This window comes from Periplaneta americana, chromosome 13, assembly GCF_040183065.1.
Source record: "Periplaneta americana isolate PAMFEO1 chromosome 13, P.americana_PAMFEO1_priV1, whole genome shotgun sequence".
In the NCBI taxonomy this organism is placed as follows: Eukaryota; Metazoa; Arthropoda; class Insecta; order Blattodea; family Blattidae; genus Periplaneta; species Periplaneta americana.
In genome coordinates, this window is record NC_091129.1 from 109,039,266 (window position 1) to 109,057,344 (window position 18,079).

At 35.3% G+C, this 18,079-nt stretch overlaps 1 protein-coding gene across 1 annotated transcript; it reads right to left on the reverse strand.

Annotated features, from left to right (window-relative positions):
• Positions 1-1,254: 1,254 nt before the first annotated feature.
• LOC138712223 (recQ-mediated genome instability protein 1-like) lies at positions 1,255-15,660 on the reverse strand. The gene is made up of 9 exons (XM_069843773.1): positions 15,360-15,660; positions 14,837-14,977; positions 14,556-14,693; positions 10,730-10,957; positions 9,348-9,481; positions 7,530-7,725; positions 5,456-6,628; positions 3,399-3,494; positions 1,255-1,502 (listed from the first exon to the last, which is right to left on the reverse strand). Exons 2-9 carry the CDS (start codon positions 14,954-14,956, stop codon positions 1,347-1,349), a joined length of 2,241 nt encoding a protein of 746 aa, XP_069699874.1. The 5' UTR covers positions 14,957-14,977; positions 15,360-15,660; the 3' UTR covers positions 1,255-1,346.
• Positions 15,661-18,079: the final 2,419 nt, after the last annotated feature.

The following is an 18,079-nucleotide window of genomic DNA, read 5'->3' on the forward strand; positions in this document are numbered from 1 at the left end:
GAATACACAGGAGTTAAGAGCCTCTAGTCTGAGTCTGCGGTTATGACTGATTTATTAAATATGTGTATAATCTAAGAGTGTCTTTATTTCTCTTGCCCAAGTAACATTTAAATTTCGGTAACAAAAAAGGTTGGCAGAAATTGTAATAACATTTTATTGTTGTCTTAGTATTGCATTTAAATAACAGAATTTCAACATTCATTACAATACTGGCGAGAAGGGAGAGCCCTGACAAAATATGTTTGTGAAGGGGGTCCACAATTCTTATGGGTCATTCTGATCTAGATGATGCAGCCAAAATTTTGTCAGAAGAAACAAATTGTAATGACAAACTTTCACTATGAGGAAAATATAACACTTCAAAACAGGCAATTTGTAACTATTATTATTTACTAATCTTTACGTTAGGTTTATAGCTGTACAACAAAATCTAATGATAGAGCTTGCAGTCAAAATATTAGAATATTATTTTTATTTACGTTTTTAATTTCCACATTGTATCTCAATTATTAGTTCTTTTTAATTTAATTTACACAATAATGTACATAATTATCTTCAACAAAGATCCCTTTTAAATTATTGTATATACACTGAATAAAATGCTTAGCTTTATGGCTTCATTGCTTCCTTCGATGTTTGTATTTTCTAAGCTTAAACAGAGGTTGCCCTTCTCTCCAATATTTTATAGAATTCAGCATCTCTGGTTGAGACATTACACAAAAATCTGTCAGTTTCATCTTACTGACCCTCGAATAAAATAATAATAATCCGAGGCACAATAGCCCATGAAGGACCATAACGACCAGCCGGCTGCTGGCCTCACATCCACATGCCGAAGTAGAGGTGAACGATCATCTAACCAGAATGGAGGTATCATGTGGTTAGCACGATGATCCCTCCAGCCGTTATAGATGGCTTTCGTAACCGGATTTCGCTACATATCGTAGCTCCCCAAGTGCATCACAATGCTGGGTGGGCACCAGTCCATACACCGAGACAGTTTCTTCCCCCATGAGGACTCGAACCAGCGCACATTCCATAACGCGAGTCCTAGGCAGGATGTCTTAGACCATGACACCATGGCGCGAGACTCGAATTATTAATTCAAAATGGTTTACAGACTCACTTAGCGTAGAATAATATGACTACAGACTTGAAAATTTGAAAATTTCTGTCAGCCATGGGCTAAAAACTTGTCAAACTCTTCTTTCCCCCACTTTGTATAGGAAATAACATTTATAGACACATCAAACATAATTTCAACGAGTTTATTTATAAAACATTAAACACAATCATTATGCTGAGTTTTCATGGAGACAAATATAAATACTACTTTCGTGTTGTAATTAAGAAACAGAATTCACTCTAGCATGCAGAGCTTTGAAATGTTGTTCATTTACATCAGTAAGTTTGATTACACATGGAGTTTCTGAATCTGGCAGGAATTCTATATCCATAAGACAGTTCAAGCCAATTAGTTTTTGCTGTGCCTCTCGTTGAATCTGTAAAAGAAAATAATTCTATGATTAAATATAAATAAGAAGAAATCAAGTACATCATGACCATAAAGGAATTGTGGAGTTTTAAATGTAAGATGTAGAGATATATGACAGAGATGTGAAACAGCCACTAAATGAAAGCATAAACACTCTATCATGCGTGCTATGGTTACCTACCAATTAATTCATTCAATAAGTTGAACAATCTACCTGAACAGATGTTTAATAGGCTTCCAGTTTCTTTCAGCTGGTTATTTCAATGATTATTAGAGGAGAAAAATTTGCTCCGGTGCTGGGGATCGAACCTGGGACCTTGGTTCCACGTACCAAGCGCTGTAACCACTGAGACCCGGGTTCGATCCCTGGTGCCGGAGCGAATTTTTCTCCTCTAATAACCATTGTTACCATAACAGATAAATTCTGTAGGACTAAAAATTAATGTTTATGTAGTTGGTTATTTCAATTGCTAATGTTGTTTTCGTGTGGCAGATCCTCATTAAACACACGCCATGGAACAAGAGTAACTGATTCAAATTTTGCAAGCCATAAAACATATTATACTTTTCCTCATATTTCCATATTGTTGGCCGTAACAATAACAATCAATCAGTAAATAACAATGGCAACAATATAGGACAAAACTTGAGAGTTACTCTTTCATTTAATGGCTGTTTCATATCTCTATCGTGTTTATTGCAATTATATTATAATCATTTAAATTTCCACCATGACTTTAATCATATATTGTGTACCATTAACCAATCTCTCTTATATGTCATGACCTCCATGGTCACCAAACCTCACACCCCTTGATTTCTTTCTATGGGGTTTTGTGAAACAGCACGTTTTTCAGACAGAGCCTACATCTATAGAGGATTTGAAACAAAGGATCACCCATGTTATCCAGCACATCCCACCTGCAACGCTTTTAAGCGTGACAGAAGAATGTCAGGATTGAGTGAGGCACTGTCTTCAAGTAGATGAAACTCATTTTCAATATTTGCAGTAGTGAACATACTGTATAAAATTTTATTTGCAATTAGAGTAATGTTTCCCATTTTGTCAACTGACTTCTGTGCCACATGGTATAAGAACCAAACACCACTTCCATCTTCTCAGATGTATTCTATATGGAATCAAGTCCATTTTTTGGCCTTTTGGACGCAAGGGAAATGTTGTTTTCTAATGCCAGGCGTTTGACAATAAAGTCATTTGACCTCTTGCACACCAATATTTTTCAAAGATACTGTCATGGTCAGCCACTGATGCACAGATTTTGAGGTATTCTGAATCCATTTCTTGATTTGAGTTGCACAATGGACAGTTAGGGGACTGATATATTCCAATGCAAGGGAAATGTAAATAGCAATGATTAAGTTATAGTTCTGAAGGGACTTATCAAATGCCAAAAAAACGTCCAATTGAACGTCTAAGCAGTTTTAATATGTTAGAAATGTTAAGTTCCAGGACACAGTAGAATACTCAAAAGCCTATTCCTGATTAGATCACATTCACCGTGAAAGTCTAAAAACGCATATAATGTATTTATCTACTCAAAAATGATTACTAAAAGTTACCATACTAAAGAAGATAAATGAGTGAGAGAGTGAAAAATTACACACTTACATATATTAGCATTTATGTGTAAACAATGACATGTCCACACCTGTGGAGTAACAGTCAGCATGTGTGGCTGCAAAACCAGGTGGCCCGAGCTCGAATTCTGATTGGGGCAAGTTACCTGGTTGAGGTTTTCTGGGGTTTTCCCTCAACTCAATATGCTGGGTAACCCCAGACTCATTTCACTGGCATTATCACCTTCATTTCATTCAGACACTAAATAATCTGAGAAGTTGATTCAGCATCATAAAATAACCCACTAAAAAAATGACAACATACATTTTTCAATTGCTCTTTGATTGAAGGATTACTTGGTATCTGTTTCACCAAATCTCTCATTTCTTCTGTCTTGAACCCAATAAGTTTCTCCAAAACCTGTAATAAAAAAATTTAATTGTATTTAAAAGACACATGAATGTAATGCACAGTATCTTAATATGTAAACTGTTCTGTATATTTTTATTCAGATATTACAAAGTCTTTCCTTTATTGTGTTTCATATCATTGCCTGCTCCGGCAGAAAGTGTAAAAATGAGTTGCTATAGACATTTCTCCTTATGTATATTAATACAACATTCTAGAAATGCCAAATCTCTGCTTATGAAGCTGTCCAATGAAATACAAACTTCGGCTTTGAAAATCTTATGATTTAATTCTGAATGAAGCTGGAAGATAAAGTTCTGAATGAAATATTTCTAAATCTATTTTTTAAATTTTCATCTCAATCATTTTAAATTTGTGCTCTCCTTTCAGATGTGTAACATATTTGTCATTTGACAACATGTATAAGTAGTTGCTGCCAGTTTTCTCCTACAAAGTTGTAACTTCGCAACTCAGTCTAACCGACCAACATGTTAATAAAGTTAAAAAAATCAATGAACTCAACTTGGGTACATACTAACATAACTTCCATATTGGTATTTCTCACAAATCAATAACAAAGTTTTCAAATAATTTCACTTTGCAGATAACAACATTGATCCACAGAAAAATGCTGTATCAGTTTCATTTCGTGTAATAGGTGTGGAACAATTAATCCCCAGTTCGAGAGATCTCCTTCTGGTGGACTGCTGACACAATTCTGAGCAACAAGCTGAGCATTTTCTTCCGTTCTAACAGTTCGTGGTAGATCCATAACACTATCCATTTGCTCAAGTTTCTAATTGGTTGGCATGATGGCAGTTGAACATCAGAAAATCTTGTCTCAAAGTCTGCTATCACCAATGCTGTGTTCTTACTGTATTTCCACCAATGTTGAAGCGCAAAACCACGTTGTTCTGTGGCTAATTTGCGATTCATTGCATAGAGACTAACCCAACACAATAAAATAAAACAAAACAATAACAAGATATGATATTGTAAAAACAGTTGATGCACGAACATTCAGCTATTCGTTTATTCAAGTTATGACATCTGTATATGTGTACAAGTATGAAACCTAAGAATGGATATTGGGGAAAGCGACTTTTGACCCATCTTGCATAGTGAAAGGATCGAATTGTTTTCACCATTACAGTGCACATCACTAGAAAACAATGGCTGTGAAAAGGAAAATGCTTTCTCTTGTGAAAAAGTTAATGTAATTTGCGAAGTGGAAAAAAATCCAAATGCAAAGATATCCGATTTGGCAAGAAGAAGACTTGATTAGCACCCAGCTTCCCATTAATGTTTTCCAGTTTTTTGTGCCATATTATCCATAATTTATTTATTGTAGCTTTCTTGCAAGTAAATTGCATTTTTGCCTTAGTATTAATTTTTTTAAAAACAAAAACACCAAACCTCTATTTTTTGTCAATCCCCATTGAAGGTTAATTATTCTTTGTCCCCAGAAAAACATTAAATAGGGGTTCTACTGCATAATTTTTCGCAGCACATGATCAAGTTGTTCATAGAAAGCATTCTACAGTACCACAGACGATATTTCTGTAAGTATGGACACGTGCATTTGTTCACATTAAGATTAAAAATACAGTGAACTTACTGAACAAGAGGCAGGGAGTTTGAGCTCCCATGTTTTCTTTACTTCTGTACTAGGAGGTGATGTAACTAGCACCACATTTAAGCAACCCACAAGAAAAACGCTTTAGCTAATTTTATATGGTGCCATTATGCGAGTTATAGCTTAAACCTACATACTTTCAATCTACAGTCTGATATTTCATCACAATAGTCAAATCAGCTAAAATTTGCTAAAGTTAAGTTTATATGAATTTGTTAAGTCAAGTCTTTAGAAGCAATATAAAAGCAACAGTGATAACAGCTTTCACATGTACTCTACCTACCTGAAATAAAATCTAAAAATATTGCTCAAATATGTGTTGGATTATCATTCTTACCTCTGATGATAGCTGGACATCCAGATTGCTAGAACCATCACATAATTCCACACGTAACTTCCAGCCATCTCTTCCGTGAGCTAATGTAGATAACAAAGTCATCACAAATGCTTTCACTGTGAACACTCTTCGACATTCAAATGTTTTACTTTTTATCTGAATTAAATACACGAATGGAATACTATTTGTCACACGTGTCATCTGTTTATCTTGTTTAGAATTGTGATCAGAATTATCGGTATAATTGAATTCAAAGTTTCTTTTTGGGATATGAGGTTGTGAAACTCTATCACATTCAGATACACTACTGCTGCTGTCTTGGATATGATGATGTTTAGAACCGTCAAAACTGGCAATGTCTTTATCAAGGTCAATATTCTTTTTTGGAACTTTACACTCTTTCAAATTATTGACTTGTACTATCTGAATTTGTCCACATGTATCATTGCTGCTAACAGCTTTACTGCTGACATTAGTGGCATTAGTAAATACCTCACACTGATCACGGTTTCTTTGACGAAAATTCGACATTTGTAAGGTTTTCATTTTCACAACTCCTTCACCATCAGATGAAATATTACTGCTATGTACTGTATTGCTGCTTGAAGGACCAGAATCAGAGATGTCAGCAGTACTTTTGTTCAAGAATGAAGTTATTTTACTTTGAGAATTACTACTCTGAGTTTTACACTTAGCAGAAAGTTTTCTAGACAGTGTAATACCACCATTCCTCTTTCCAGCTGGCACAGATGTTGTTTGAACAAGTGAACCAGTTTGCCTACTGTCCAACCTGGAGAAAGTTGACATATTTTGCGATATATTCGAGTTCACAGGTCTTTCCAATGATTCCACTGAAATCTGTAATAGCCTGTCATCGTCATCATCATCCAAGAGGTATGATACATCACTGTTCTCTGGTTTATTTTCTGGAGGTTTTTCTTGTTGTAGTCCAGGAGATTCCTGTTGATGCATTGCTTCATATTCCATTTCATCCAAACCCATGGCTTGAAGTTCTCCGAGATATTGTTGTTCTAATTCATCGATATCTTGGTTATTTCGGAATTCATCTTGATTTTCATGTTCTAGGGCCATCAATTCGGCGTCCATTGCTGCCCCTAACAACATATTATCTTCTTCACAAAGAAATTCCTCTTCTAGAATTCTATCAGACATCTGAAAAAGACACAGAGAGAATACCAATTACAATTTCATAATTAAAATTGTTAAACCTTTTGTACAGATATTAGCATAGCAAATTATTTAATGAGCTACCTCGACTGCATGCTTATCTTGCTTAGAAGGAATTGCTGATAACAAGATGTCACTTTGACAACTGACAACATGAATCTGAGAATTTCCCATGGAATCACCTGACATTCGCTTTAATAATAGCAACCAAAACAATACCAGTAGTAGTACCAATTACCTTACTATAATAATACAGAACAGCTGTATGCTACTCCAGGGACATAACAGGGTTTTCTATCTATGTTTTCATGTGTGAACAATGAACGAGTAAACACAATATGCCCACAATTGACCCACCTTGTACAGTGAAAGGATCGAATTGTTTTCACTGCGATCCACGAAAACCACTCACATCTTCATCCGACTCTTTATTTTCGCATGAATGATAATTTTTTTTGGCATAGCTAAAAGTGCCGTTGTTTAGATATTGCCGGTTATTTGGGTGCTGGATACGAGGGACTTTACTGTATGTCAGTCAGTTTTGACTCTAAGCAGCTAAGATTTCCTACAAATAATCTTACATTCTTCTTGAATATTGTTATAAATTTGAGTACTGTATTATAAACTCGACGATGGCTTAACTATGAAGTTCTAAATTTCTCTTGTAAAGACTTTACTACATTGACTTCACTTGTTCTTCTTGTACAGTCTTCAAATGCTATTTCAGATGTTATTAAATGCCATTTCAGTTCTATACTTTTCTGACTTAAGCGTTTTTCTTCAAACACCATAAAACGTATGAAAGAGGTTTTACTGTAGTAGTAATAATAATAATAATAATAATAATAATAATAATGATAATAATAATAATAATAAATAAACAAACCTGGCTGCTACCATTTCTGTTTTGGATCGCTGGTGCTGTGCTCCCATTTATTCGTGACCCTGAAGCAGAATTCTGCTGTGCAGACAGTTGCACTGAGTCATTTCTTCCTAACGATAGGGCCTGTTGGATCACTGTTTCTGGTTCCACGTTCACATTTGTTTGCGTTCTGTATGGATCTGGATTCAACACTACATTCCTACAATGAATAATTATTCTGTCAATAATTTATTAGAGACTGGGTCAATATGAACACAATTATGAAAGAAATGTTTCTATGATAAAATATCTTCATTCCTATTCCTAAACCATTTCGAGCAGGTTTACATCATTATTCACAAAATAAGCCTTTAGAGATTAATATGCTACCAAATAAAATATAATAAATCTGCATAATTAGACATTTTTTCAGCATCATCAAATCCTTACCTGAATGCAAGATTTTATACAAAGGAGAAAAAAATAGTTCTTACATCATTTACTGGATTCTGCGCTGATTATAATACAACACAAGGGTAACTTTTTATATTTTCTGGCAAAAGATTTCACCTTCTGTTAAGGTAATAGATTATTGTTTTTTTTTGCGATAAAAACCTATGAAGCTGTAAAAAAAGAGAAGAAATTACGTAGACTGCAAAACTATGCTTGAAACAAGTTCAAAATATTTATTTTATATCTATAAAAGTAAACATTACAACACTGAAAAAACTTTCACTGGATTCGAAAGAATGAGCAAAAGTGCAATAGAAACAGTTATTTTGTTTTGGCTTCTCAAATTCATTGAAGCTATGAGTTCAATGACTCTAACGGGGAATTTGGAAATTTCACTTGCTTTTGGAAATCCCGGAATGTTGGTGGAACGAGTGGCTTAGGATTTTTAAGTTTCCTGGTAAACATTTCTATTGTTTCCTTATAATGTCTGAAAGCCCAGTTCATTGCTAGTTATAGAAATATTAACGGAGGAGAAATTATGCAAAATATGAAAATTTTACCAAAACATTATGAAATATAAAGATTTTTGTGGCTTTAATTGCATTCTGTGAATAGCGAAAATACTTGATCCCACACAGTTAGTAGGAATTTAATATTATATCTGTTAGTAATAATTATACATTAAGGCCATATAACGTTCAACTATATGCTTGTAAGAGAAAAAAATGGTCCAAAATAAAGAATTATGAAACAAACCCTGTACAAGCCAAACAAAAAGGAGTAACTGTATTTAGAACAAGAAACAGGATATAGCTGTCTTGCTAAAAATTGTACAAAACCGGAATTTTGCACAAAAAAAAATGACAACCTCCTTTTCCCAAACACCATCGAATTGGCCTATGGTTTTCGTGGATTTCTACAATAGCATTATAGCCACAATTTACTTCTTATTCAAGGAATAAATTAATTGTTAATGGCTCCATGGTGCCCACAGGCACACTGTTGAACAGACCTGGTAAATAATGTTTTTAACATTTCACACGGTTTTCCTGTATTTCAATAATAGTTAATATTAACTGAGACAAAACTATATTTTGTCATTAAAATGGAACTGACTAAACAATCAGAAAAGACTGCTCATACCACCTAAAAATATCCATTCCTACTTTCTGTTCTAAGAGCGTAATTCCATGCAGCACTGTGCTTGTGCTGTAGAGATGAGCCTATTGACGCTTCCATCTGTTAAAAAAAAAAAAAAAAAATAGGCGCACACGCACACCGCGCATGTGCGTGACTATGATTCCATTTATTACTGACCTGATCCGGAAACATCGGATTCAATTCATTATTTTATTTAACCTACTTACATTGCGACAAATCAGTACTTACAGTCTTCTCGCCAGAACATTTTCAATAGCATTAGGTACAAGGATATTGCCTATCTCTCCACCAATGAGTTTCAGGTTTTGTTCCTGCAGGAGAAGTACTCCTCTTCGACATTCAACAGGACCAGTAACAAGCACCTGAATTGAAATGACAATCTATTAACAATAACAAGTACGTAAACAAATGAATAAATTATTCAATATAGTATCAAAGATAAATAGGGGAAAAAGTGTAACAAAATACGAAGATTTGTATAGAACCTTACGCAAGTACTTATAGTTTCATTATTCACGTAGATAACTATAAAGAAATTCGTTCAGTATCAATTCACAACAGCAGAGATGAGAAAAACCGCTGGGTATTCACTTTTGGTTCATGAAAGGAAGTTGAACATCGTGGAAGAATTATATACTGGTATGCAGTCAATGTTGGAATTTATTCAGAACTACAAACTCAATTGGATATAGCACATGTAAGTGATAGATAATGGCACAATAAGATAACCAAATAACTGCTACACTCTACTTGAGACTGGAACAGTAAATTACTATTAAATTGTAACAAAACTAACATAATCCAATTTAAATCCTGCCCAAATTCAAGCTCGCAAATTTCAAGCCCAATAATTAACAACAGGTCCCTAACAGAAACAACAACAAAATTTCTTGGTTCACAAATCGATAATATGTTAAATTGGAAAAATCATATTAAAGAAATTACTTCCAAACTAAATTCAGGATGTTTTGCTATTAGATCTATGCAAGAGGTAGTAAATATCAATATCTTAAAAACAATATACTTTGCATACTTCCACTTGGTAATGAGTTTTGGAATAATATTCTGGGGAAATTCTACAGATAGCAACAGTATATTCCTACTACAAAAAAAAAAGTAATTAGAATATAGTAGGTGCCAAATCCAGGCAATCGTGTAGGACCATTTTCAAAAACCTACAATTAATGCCCATGACTTAATATATATTTTCATTAATACTCATTTGAGGGCTGAGACAGGATGGCCCACCTGTCGGAATCGCATCCATACCATTTCGAACTTTGACAATCCTCGCATAGGACGCACAATGAGTCAAAATAAGCCTCAGAGCAAAGACTGTTCTGGGTTCAGTCCATGAATAGCCAAGGCAAAGCAAGATCTACCGACAAAATTCCATGTATGATAGGCATCTGGATTTGCCTAGCTTTCTGGTATTTCAGTAACAAATATTTAGACAGTAACTTATAATAAAGATGTTTCTAGGTTAAGGGTTCTTATTACCCCTAAAAGTTTGTAACATGATCACAACATTCTGTATAAAAGGAGTATTTCATTCATTAAAGCCAGTTAAATAACATGCATGCAGCTTGATAAAAACCAACATAAATTACCTTACATCCAGGAAGAAGTATTTCATTAAGTGACTTAATTGGTCTGTATTCCATTCCATCAACATACTGGACACCGTCAGACAACTTCAACTTCAGCACTCTTGTAGGTCGAGGCTCCCAAGTCTGAGGTAAAGTTGCACCAACTTCAACATTTTCTTTGTCAACTTGTTTTCTTATCTGCTGTAGTTGTGAGTATGCGGATTGCCCAATATCCAGCATAGATTCAACCTTAAATAAAGAAAAAAAAAATCCGAGTTACATCAGTGATCAAAGTATTCACTGTTTCTAACATTATATGAGTAGCTTTAAAATGGAGGAAAATAATCCTACTATACCCCCACAAAATTAAATAATAATAATAATAATAATAATAATAATAATAATAATAATAATAATAATAATAATCCGTGGTGCTACAGCCCGTGAAGGGCCTAGACCGACCAGCTGGCTGCTGGCCTCACGTCCACATGCCAAAGCAGAGGTGGACGATCATCCAACCAGAATGGAGGTATCGTGTGGTTAGTATGATGATTCCCCCAGCCGTTATAGCTGGCATTCGCAACAGTATTTCGCTACCTATCGTAGCTCCCCAAGTGCATCACGATGCTGGGTGGGCACCAGTCCCATACACTGGCCAAAATTTCATTAGAAAATTTCTTCCCTCATGAGGACTCGAACCAGCGCGCATTCTGTAACGTGAGTCCTAGGCAGATGCCTTAGACCACGACGCCAAGGCGCGGGACCACAAAATTAAATATCGATATTAATTTTTTATTCTTTTCTGCTGACATTTCCTTCTAGATATCATTCCCCAATGCCACTTCTTTCTCTGTCCTAAAAAGACTAGCAATCTAGTATTACAGAATAGAATATACATGATAATATCTGTTGTCACATGCATTGTAAATTATTTCCTTGATGTCCTGCTACAAACAGGTCCTGATAGGCAGACAGACAATCGAGAATGTCGTCCATGCAGTTATTAGAGCATGTTGAGTGGTTATATGACTCACATCCACTGCTGTGGAGTAATGATTATCATGTCTGACCAGGTTCAAATTCTGGTCGAGACAACTTATCTGGTTGGGGCTTTTTTCCGAGGTTGTCTCCCTCAACTACTTGGGTAACTTCCGGCATTGGACCTGGAGTCATTTCTTCATTAATTTAAACTTCATCTATCATCTTCAATAGTTTCTGAAGATGCTGCAGACATGGTGCTGTGATTCACTGCATATATCATCTGTCATCTGCATAGATTCTAGGGAGGAGAAGGTAACTTTCACAGCAGACTACAGCAGACCAGGGAGAGCTATCATAGCTCCATTGCACAGATGGCACAGTATTTATAGCGCTACGATCTTCAGGTCAATGTAGGATGCAGAAGGACGTAGTACGTGACTTACAAACAGATGCCATCGATCTGAGGAGGCTGCAGAATATGAACAGGGAGATGGAGGGGCGTTACTGTTCACATGGACTCTGTCAGACCTGAATGTCGTATTTGAATTGATAAGACAGCACCAAGCAGTGAATCACGTACTCACAGGAATGTGGATCTGAACACTTCAACAATCATCCCACAGTAAAGAGGTCGACACAATAAGTCTTAGGCTGCAGTGCTAGCCTTCGGGCCTCCTCAAAAAGAGGGAGAGGCAACTATACTGATTACGAATGTTAAGTTCTTTTAGTGTTTATTTACGCAATAGTGTTAAGCCCGATGTATATATTACAACAATTAGTAATTTATGGTACAAGAGAGTAAAGTAGGATTTTATTTATGAGTGGAAAGTTCAGCACTCAAGGCATTGCCGAAGCTGATAATTTTCACGAGGGAAATAATAAAATTGATTTACTCTCACATTGCATACAGTATTTTATGCATTACAGATATATAAACTAGAGTATATATGAGAAAATTTGGTACCGGTAGTTTAATTTTAATTTGTAGGCCTAGATCTATTCTTAGTAATATGTTGGTTGTGAACTATTGATGATAGTGAATTAAAACTTTTCACTAGGCCTACTACAGGTAATGTCATTGTTGATGTTGCCAAGAACAATGAAATAAAGAGCAGTTTAGATACCAATATATGATAGTAATTAGTAATTTATCCAGGACTGGTATCAAAACTGGTTTTTATTTTACTGCACTTAGCAACTTAAACAATGGCTTTATTTGCTGTAGTTTTTTTTATTTTTTATTATTATTTATTTGACAATTTTTGTACATTAGTACTATCAATTGTGCTTAAATAATTAATGTTACAATAATATGAGACTTGTGGAGAGGGTGACGTCCATTAACGTTCCTCAAAGCATCAACAAATCAGTATGTCTTTTCCTCTTGAGGTGACGATCAGGCCGTGCAGGGGGTAGGTTCCAGGAATTTGGTTGATTAAGTTGTTAGAATGTGTTGACAATGTTGCAAATAAGCGTGTGTAGGAAGAATGAATTACAGTCTCTATTTTGGCTAGGTCTAGATCTGAATGAAGTGTTTCATTTCTGATGTACCATGGTGCTTCAGTGATTATCCTTAGTGCCCGATTTTGGAATGTTTGAATACGCTTGATTTGGCTTAGAGAAGCCGATCCCCATAATGAACATCCATAGAGCCAAATAGGTTTAAGAAGCATTACATATATTAACCTTTTGTTGGAAAGGGAAAGATAAGAGCTGGAAAGTATTGCTTTCAATCGAAGAAGTCTGTATCTTAACCTCTGGAGGGTGTAAGTGAGATGTTTATTCCAGGTCAAGCGACTGTTAGGATGAGTCCAAGATATTGCACTTCTTCATGCTGTGGTACTGGTAAACAGTTGAAGTATAATGGAAGTGCTTTTTCTTTTTTGAGGTATGTGAATGTTACTGTTGATGACTTATTTGTGTTCATGACTGTTCTCCATTTTTTGTTCCATATTTCAATTTCTTGAAGAAAGTTTTGTAGAATGGTTGTCACTTGTTCACCAGTATCTCCTTTGCTAAGGACAGCAATGTCATCAGCGAACTGAGCTACAGTTAGAGAATCTGATTTAGGTGCTGGTATATCATGAGTGTAAATTAAATAGAGAAAAGGGGCTAGAATGCTCCCTTGAGGTACACCTGCAGAAATATATCTAATCTGAGACTGTACACCTTCGTATATTACTGAATAAGTTCGTCTTCTAAGAAATTATTGAATTAAACGGTAGTATGTGTCAGGAAGATGGTTTTTTAGTTTGAATAAGAGGCCATTATGCCACACTTTATCGAACGCCTTTTAAAAGTTTTTAACTCACAGCACTGAATTACAATTTTTATATCATTCTCTCCATGACAATCAACACATTAGGAACAATAAAATCCATACATTCGTTCATTTACAACTTCTTCACAAACAACACATTAAAAGAAAAGGCCTACAATTTCAAGTTAAATTTAGATACCAGCAATGGATAAAATATTGTAGGCCTGTATAGCACACGAGAGTAAACAGATTTTATGTGCTCGTGTTCGCCTCAGTCACTAAACTTTCCACTCACGGATAAAATCTAATTTCACTCTCTTTTTTTCTTTAAATTTAGGTGACTACTACTCTTTATTTACTGTATAGAAACACATTACGTTCATGCATTACCGTCACTCAACAGTTAACCTAGATTCAATGTCTATACACTATTCAGAATGAATGATACCTATGTGTATTATCATATAATATTCCTATTCCAGCATTCCATGTCACTCATATTGTACATGATAAGAAAGCATATATGATCTACAGAAGAAAAGCTCATGACATGATATCCTACAGCGAAAGTCTTCTAATTAACAAAATTATTTAGCATAAACCTACCTGCAATGCATATATTCCTGGTAGAGTTGTCTTCATTATGTCTTTAAGATTGCCTGGAAGACAACCTTGTCCCATTTCTCTCAGATCTGCTAATTTCCATTGTGAAAACACAAAATCCTTTAGGTCAGCAGTTGTAAACTGTATAGTGAACATCATACAAAAGAAAAATTAAAAAGACGTATACAACACACACCCTATACGTACTGGTAACAACATTAAATTACTCATATAATATGAGGCACATTTATATCTGACAGCAATAAATGAATATCTCAACTTACCCCTCGACCATTATGCTCAGAAATAAAAAACTCTACACAGCCTTCTACCCAGTCTGGAGTTGCTTGCAAGTGTGAATTTGTTAGATATGCTTTCATGCCTGCTACTTGTTCATTAGACATCTTGAATATCTAATGTAGGTCCTAAATAAGAATACAGCATAACTTAATGTAATGCAATAATGTAGTAGTTATCAAATCTCTTAAAATAAAAAATCACATCCTACTAGCCAATACTAGTCACGAATTAATCAAGAATAAGGATTGAGAAATATCTAAGTACCTTAAACAAACAGCAGTTCCATGCTAGGTTTTGTTACCTCTCTATTCGTCCTGTTTCTTAAGGTTAGGTACGATTAGGACAAAAGGACAGAGACTTTTCCTTAAAAATTACAGATTATTCAAAATGAAAACTGCAACCTGCATTCCACAAATATACAGTACATTTTTTAAATGCCATAAAATATTACCTGAATGGGCTTTACCCCGAATGAATGAATGAATACCATATGATGATTCAACTCACCCCACAGCCTCAAATTATAACGAAACATTAAGACTTTTCCATGTTCAGCAATGGTAGGCCTATATGTACTTGAGCAGTCCCTGCTTAGGTCTTATTGCACATGCCATATTCTTCTCTAGTATCGTTGATTTTATTTTGAGACGCCTTGATCACGTCTGATTATATTATACTACTTTGTGGGCATTTTTTCTTCCACTGAAAAATTCATACTGTAACACGTGCATTAAAATTCAACAGTTGAGTACTTGAGTGGCTACTGACCAAGCCCTTAACTTGTTTATTTATCGACGTCCTGTCAGCCTGTTATTCCAGCTGACGCTAACGTCCGGGAAGTTCTTAAAACCGTACACCCATAAAATCTTATAGCAATGAGCTGTAATTGTTTACAACCCATCCCATCAACAACGCCATAACCCAGGAACACCACAAAATGCTTCGAAAAAGATAAATTCAAATTACATGAATGTTTATGCGGGAAACCAGTGCTGCCAATAAGGCATTGATAAAAGTAGCTAAAAAGTTGCTTAGGATTAGCTAAATGTGGCAAAACAAGGAAATTGTCTTGAAAATAAATAACCAGAAATATATATACTGTACACATAGCGAACTTATGCAACACTAAAGTCGTTCATTGCATTCCAATATTTAATGTTGACGATCCTGCCAATTTGTTCAAGGTTTGTCCCATCTTCTTACAACATTGGCAAGCCTACAGCAGACAAGTTCTTTACCATGAGAGAAATTTCACTACTGACATTGATCAGTGGCGACAACACTCGTCAAAAACAGAATCTACCACTTTCCTGTGAACAAGGTGCGAGGATCTTGAATTTTTGCAGTACATTATTTATAAATAAAAATCATGTGACATTGGGAAAAAGGAAGTTCCTTCCCTGATAATGGAGCCCATGGATGTCTCCGGATTGAATGTTGTTGGATCACGAAATATCCTGGGTTGTCTTTGGCAGGGTGCGAATTAACGGGATGGATGGTGGGGGGGGGGGATTCCCCCCTCATAAATTCATACCATCCCTGCCAAGCTCACAACAATCAATAACTTAGGAATTACACATCACATCTTATCTTATCTTACCAAAATGCAAGACTATACTATATAACGTCTTTGTGCAAGACAAGCAACTCAGTGCGACCGAACGTTGAGCCGTATATAATGAGGATAATAATTTTACGTATGGTACTCTCTATCGTTAGAATTCTATCCCCCAACCTCATCAGAAATCTTAATTCGCACCCTGGTCTTTGGAAAAACGAGAAGAATCACCTGTGATCGAGATTGATCTCTTCTCATAAAATAGCAATGCATAATGTAAAAGACAGACTACAAAAGAATTAGTACTGCTTTCTTACTCGTAGGCTATTTATTCATATAAGAGATGACAAACATACAACTTCAACGACTTCTCAATGAAGGTGTGAGGTTCGTATAAGCGTTGGAAAAACATTTATTAGAGTGCGGTAGAGGGTCAGTTGGTGAAGACTTTTCTGTGAAACTACACTCGAGGAAACTGAACAAACTATAGTCCTGGAAACAGGTTCCATTTCGTATGGAGCATTTCGAAAAGTGGCATGGGCAAGTAACAGCCCGCTTAGCGGTGATTCTGCGCGTCAGCTTTCGGCAATGAAATCTCAGAGCTTATCCATTTCACTACAGAGGTATTATTTATTGACTTACCTTATAATAAGCGCAGGAACTGTCGACAATTTCCTCCAATCCACAGTTCACATCTTTTAAAAAACATCTAGACAAGCTGGATTCCATCTCTATCGACAGAATTGAAACCAATGCACATAGCCCTTTCAATCTATTGTCTTATAAAGCTTTACCTTTGACAATTTCGTCGCTTTCTAAGACGATATCTTGGTTACACCTGCTTGTTGAGCTAAATTTCTCAAATATTTTGTGGTCTTTACAGAGATATTCTAGCCTGTATAGATTTTTCCTTCAGTTAGGAAGCGATTTATTTACCCTTTTATTTAAAAATGTGCCTGATTTCTCTCACTAAATTCTGGATTGTTGAACGTCAGGATATTTCCGCAGAATTATATCGCAACAATTTGTTGTCCTATTTCTGTTCTATATACTGCATTGCCACGAATTGAGTGGAAGTCAGCTGTATACTGCTCTAACTTTGACGTCCCTTCAGTCAGTTTTATCTGCCCATGCTACGCAACACAAAACCTTCTTACGTTAGATCCAGGGGAAATGTACAGTACACACAATTTTCTCGGTAGTCGCGTTAGAGATCTAACAGTAAAAGGATCCACGATAGGATATCTGAGCAAAACCTGTTTTCTGGAGAACACTCTATGGCATATGCAGCTCATGTAAATATGAAAACGCAAGCAAAAGTATAAGGAAATTGTACATGCTTTAAAACCACGTTTTTAGCAAACATTAGAGATCACTTTAGTTGGCCCCACATTAGTTTGGCGGTAATAAATAAGGAACTTCTTGCAACAGTTTTGTTTTTGAATTGTGTATAATTTCAAAAAATATGTACAATATCTGATCAGTCAGTTACAAAAAAAAAAAAAAAAAAAACAACAACAGAAAGTATATACAAACATGTAACATATTAAGTAATAGATATACTTTAAGGTGGATAGTTTATTTCAAGTTTCAAATATGTATATACAGAACATTAAAGTTAAAACAGTAGGCCTACATTACATAATCTCTTATGTTGTTACTTCGTTTT

Bases quoted from the DNA above. Each gene is read 5' to 3' on its own strand.
- LOC138712223 (XM_069843773.1), bottom strand. From the start codon at position 14,956: ATGTCTAATGAACAAGTAGCAGGCATGAAAGCATATCTAACAAATTCA. The intron at 10,958-14,555 runs GTAGGTTTATGC...TCTTTATTTAAG, and splicing joins CAGGAATATATGCATTGCAG to GTTGAATCTATGCTGGATAT. The intron at 9,482-10,729 runs GTAATTTATGTT...ATTTCAATTCAG, and splicing joins TACTTCTTCCTGGATGTAAG to GTGCTTGTTACTGGTCCTGT.